The sequence below is a fragment of the Lupinus angustifolius genome, chromosome LG02, assembly GCF_001865875.1.
Source record: "Lupinus angustifolius cultivar Tanjil chromosome LG02, LupAngTanjil_v1.0, whole genome shotgun sequence".
Classification (NCBI taxonomy): domain Eukaryota; kingdom Viridiplantae; phylum Streptophyta; class Magnoliopsida; order Fabales; family Fabaceae; genus Lupinus; species Lupinus angustifolius.
Window position 1 is genome coordinate 18771267 of NC_032010.1, and position 5147 is coordinate 18776413.

General features: G+C 29.1%; 2 protein-coding genes across 2 annotated transcripts in view; one reads left to right on the forward strand and one right to left on the reverse strand.

Moving 5' to 3' along the window:
- LOC109327822 overlaps positions 1 to 2334 on the reverse strand; it is a 2770-nt gene extending 436 nt beyond the window's left edge. The window contains exons 1-2 of the mRNA XM_019560992.1: positions 2329 to 2334; positions 17 to 725 (exon numbers count right to left, since the gene is read on the reverse strand). Of these exons, the coding sequence (XP_019416537.1) occupies positions 17 to 722 (706 nt within the window). The 5' untranslated portion in view covers positions 723 to 725; positions 2329 to 2334. The remainder of the gene's footprint in view (positions 1 to 16; positions 726 to 2328) is intronic.
- LOC109329178 (VQ motif-containing protein 8, chloroplastic-like) lies at positions 3512 to 4230 on the forward strand. Its single transcript, XM_019562853.1, has one exon. The coding sequence runs from the start codon at positions 3579 to 3581 to the stop codon at positions 4194 to 4196; it is 618 nt and encodes a 205-aa protein (XP_019418398.1). The 5' UTR covers positions 3512 to 3578; the 3' UTR covers positions 4197 to 4230.

The window sequence follows — 5147 nt, forward strand, 5'->3', positions numbered from 1 at the left end:
TCTCTATTTCCTCGACCTCCGTGTCCTCTACCTCTACCCCTACCCCTTCCTCTGAAGTTATTGAAATGGGTATTGGTAGAAGCCTTCAATGCTTGTTCATCCGTTGTTGAACTTCTGTACATCTTTTGTTCATGAACCAATAATGAACTTTGAAGTTCATCAAGGGAGAGTTCATCAGTGTCATTGGACTCTTCAATTGAACACACCACATAGTCAAATTTTGGTGTGAGTGACCGTAGAATTTTTTCAACAATGAGGGTGTCTCCCATATTTTCTCCATGAATTCGCATGCTGTTTGCAATTCCCATGACCCTTGAACAATAATTAGTAACTGACTCACTTTCCTTCATTTGCAAAGTTTCAAAGTCCCTTCTCAAGGCTTGAAGTTGAGCACGTTTGACTCTAGAGGAACCTTGATATTTCATCTTCATTGAATCCCAAATATCCTTGGAAGTATCTTTGCAAAGAATGGTTTCCAGGATAGAGCGATCAATTGCTTGAAATAAGAAATTTTTGGCTCTCAAGTCTTTCAACTTCATTGCATCATGCTCTCTGTTTTGTGCAAGAGTAAGTTCCTTGCCTTCTTCTGGTGTTGCAACACCATCTTCAACCACTTGCCAATACTCCTTGGACCTTAAGAGATTTTCCATCAACATGCTCCAATGCTCATAGTGACCATCAAAACGTGGAATAGCTGGTTGCACAAAATTATCAGTAGCCATTGTCTCAACTTACTGTAATTTTGTTTGTGCTACTGGAAAAAAAATTGTTTCAGACAAAAAAATCTGCAATTATGTTTCTGCACTGTAAATTCTGCACTGGAAATAAAATATGTCTCTAAAAAATTTTGCAGTTCTGTTTCTGCAGTGGTTTGGTTATGGTGGAATGTGGAAAAAAATTTCTTCTCTGTCACGGGCTGCACTGACTGTTTATATGTTTTTTTTTTCTTTTCTGGCTCTTGATACCAATGTTAGGAAGAGTAAATTGTGAACTGATGTATATTATGCATTAGATGGCAGCCTTAAAATAGGCAAAGTAAAGAGGTTACAATCAGTTTCACAAACTACATACACAACTTCCTCTAAAGTGGAGGTAACTTGCTAAACTACTTAGGTAACTTACTAAACTACTCATAAACTACTAACACAACACATAAACTGAATATAATAAAATATCTAACATGATCACCATGAGTTATATGGGCAAAAAATTTCATTGTTTGAGGAGCGCAATAACAAACATTACGTGTGTAGGAGTAATGAGATGTAATAAAAATTGAGAGTAGTGCAAAGCACCTCTCTACCAAACTACCACGTCCTAATTTATTGTACCGTTTCCTGGATAAATAATAGAGAGACCCTCTTTATTTTTTTATGGGAGAAGATCTACTCAATTTTAGGAATAAGTTTAAAAACTTACTATATATTTTAATTATTTATTTTATGAAAATTTAATAGCTCATATGTATCGACTAATTCAAATCACGTAAATTATTAGATTTTTATAGAATGAATGTATAAGATATGGAGCTAGTTTTTTTTAATTTTTTTAAAACAAAAGAAATTGTGTTCCTCTTTTGTGCTCTTTATTAGTGTACAAATAATGGTGTAGTAGTTTAATTGGCTAAGTTCGAAGTATCTTCATAGAAAAAACTTGTTTGATTTTATGCCATGCAAGCAAAAAAACAGAAGTAAATACTTTTTTTGGGGTACATAAACAGAAGTAAATACTAGTACAACATAAATGTAAATATGATGTAACTGAAAATCACATTGGAACGAATTATATTATAACGTATAGATAAATGTAAAGTATATAAGAAATGTCTAAACATAGTCTGCAATTACTTCAAAATATTTCCTAAACCTATTCGGAACGTTGTAATAGTATTTTGTCACCTGAATTTTTTGAAAGGAAAAATATTTGTCCTATATAAAAAATACTCACAACCAGTACCACAACAATAGTTTATAAATAAGGACAAATATTAAGATACTCATATATTCACCCCCATAAATACTGCACATTCATAAATTTATTTCTTTTAATAAACATTATATATAGTATAGTTATTTATTACTTTATAATTATATAATCTACTTTATTATTTGCATCCACAACAATACTTTATGAGTAATGATAAATATTATAATACTCATATTCACCCCCCACAAATACAGTGTATTCATAAATTTATTTCTCTTATTAAACATTATATATAGTATAGTTATTTATTACTTCATGATTATATAATCTACTTTATTATTTTTATCCACAACAATAGTTTATGAGTAATGACAAATATTATAATACTCATAATCATCCCACAATTGTGATGTATTCATAAATTTATTTCTTTTAATAAACATTAATATAGTATACTTATTTATTACTTTACAATTATATAATCTACTTTTTTTATTATTTGCATCCACAACAATAGTTCATGAGTAAGGAATATTATGATACTCATATGCACCACAGAAATACATTGTATTCATAAATTTATTTCTTTTATTAAACATTATAGATATAGCATAGTTATCTTTTACTATTATATAATCTATTTTATTATTATTTTATTCTAGTTATAGATTTATTATATGTTATATGTATAATTATTTATGAAATGATTATTTTTATATACATGAGTATATAATTAAATTTGAAAACTAGTTTATAGTATATACGTGTGAATACCTCCTGCTCACATAGACATCCGCATACAATTGTGGGCATGAGTACCAGTAAGAACTTCTTACACTCATCCATTGTTACAGTGTTCTTAATAGATGTCTTAAATTTTGATTATGATTAAGTATTTCTACAAGAAAAAAATGTATGTACTATTGACTATAAGCGCATTATATATTGTGAAAATATACATGATATTTAATAATTATTAATTATTTAAAAAATAATTTAAATGAATAATGAAAAATATAATAAGGGAGATAAATTATTTCCTTATCGCCACTAAAATCTATTTAATTTTTTATATAAAAATATTTTTAAAAGAAAATAAAATAATACATATGTCATATTTTTACTGACTGAAGGAAATAAATTATCTCCTGATAGAATGAGATAAATATTCTTTACATACATTAATTAATATGAGAATAAAGTATCTTCTGGTATAAGGAGATAAATTATATTCTCTAGCTACTAAAATCATGACAAGTGTCCTATTTAATTATTTTCTACAAAAATTATTTCTAAAACTAAACAAAATAATATATGTATTATATTTTTACTGACCGAAAGAGATAAATCATCTTCTATAATACTTTATTCTCTACTAATATTAGATAGATATTAAACACTTTCTATAATTATAGGGCAAATTGCTATTAATGTAATCATTGCACCACTAGTGATGTTTCATCTTCTCACATCCCCACTCTTATGCAAAGTCAAGGGTCAGAATCGTTGGCTAAAACATTTATCAATATATGTGTATATGTATCCCTCGTGTCTTTTCTCCTTATAAACCATTCTCACTTTCCAAGTTCATTCATCATAATAAAGTTTCATTTTGTAAATTTCTGTGCATTAACTCAGTTGAGCTTCTGATTATGAAACCTGCCACAGAAATCCATGTCCTTAATGAGCACTCAAAGAAGTTGGTAATCAATGGTCAACGATCTTCCCCATTGATAATCAACAAAAACTCCCATTTGATTCACAAGCCTTCTTCATATTCTTCCAAACCCCACAAACAAGAGAGGAACCCCATCATCATTTACATGCAATCACCAAAGATTATCCACACAAAACCCCAAGATTTCAGGGCTCTTGTTCAAAAACTAACCGGCATGACACCAACCAAGAAAAATGTAGTTGATGTCACTGCTTCACTAGGTCAACATCAGCCACTGCATGAGGCCTCGGAGAATCTTGTGTCATCTTTGTCTTATGACTCCAATAACAGTATCAAGCTGCAAGAATATGAAACAAGCTCGGGTTCTTTAACACATGATAGTGAAACTTGTGTTAAAGAAGAATCACATGTTCAAGATAATCATTCTAATATTTTAGGTTTCTCTGATATGCCCCTTTTCACCACAGATTCATCAGATTTCCATTTCTCATCTCGATCGGTGTATAAATATTCTGATTCTCCATATGGGATTTTGGGTAGTTTGTTGTCTCCCACAGGATTGGAGTTCATGAAAGAACTGCCGGAATATTAATTAATGACATCATATATTTATTGTTTAATTTTTCTGCTATTATATTTTGGGTTTTTGTTTTTTGTCCCAAAAGAATGTATTGAATTTTGGTTTTAGTCCTTTATTTTTTTAGTCCTTATTTTTTTTTAACATTTTGCAACTGATTCATGTGGTTAATTTTGGACGTGAAATGCTGATAATAGACTCAGTAGAAAAGGGCAATGACACATTTTAAATGATAATAGACTCATTTTGCACTTATAGATTCACTTGGTAACTAATGGGACAAATACCCTCTGTCGCAAAAAAATCATATCCTCATGTCCTTAATCAATAGTTTTTCTCAAAATAATATAAAATATTAATTTATATTTTCTTTTCTCAATTAATTGGCATATTTTGATTGGCTTGGTACACTATTAGGAACACCAATAAATACAGGAGATCTCCATCCGTACCTAAGGACCCTCAAATCCTAGACTCAGTAGAAATATGTACCATTGCTACGCCTGTCTGTTAAAAAAATGGAACACGAAGGCAAATCCGTTTAATGCAATATTTAGACCACTGATATCCCTACTTTGTTTTGAGTCATATAAATTAAGTAATTTTGATTTTAGTTTCAATGAATTAACTAGTTTTATTTTTAATCTACCTTTAATCCCTAATTTTTGTAATATGATATACTAATAATGAAAATATTTATTTCCCGATTAATATGGGCACTGACACATTTTAAATGAAATACAGAGATTTTAGAATCCAAAAAAAAATATCATAAGAAAACGACCAATTAAAATAGTAAAGTTAGTAAATAAGGCATTAGCATTTTCCATCAAAAAATAATCACATAGACCATTTGTAAAATATTTAAAAAATTAAGAATTACAATAATTAAAAAAGTTCAGAAACTGAAATCAAAATTTGATATATTTATAGGAAAAATATGTATTTAATCTAAATTAAGTTATG

Coding starts and splice junctions, on each gene's coding strand:
- LOC109329178 (XM_019562853.1), top strand. CDS start 3,579: ATGAAACCTGCCACAGAAATCCATGTCCTTAATGAGCACTCAAAGAAG.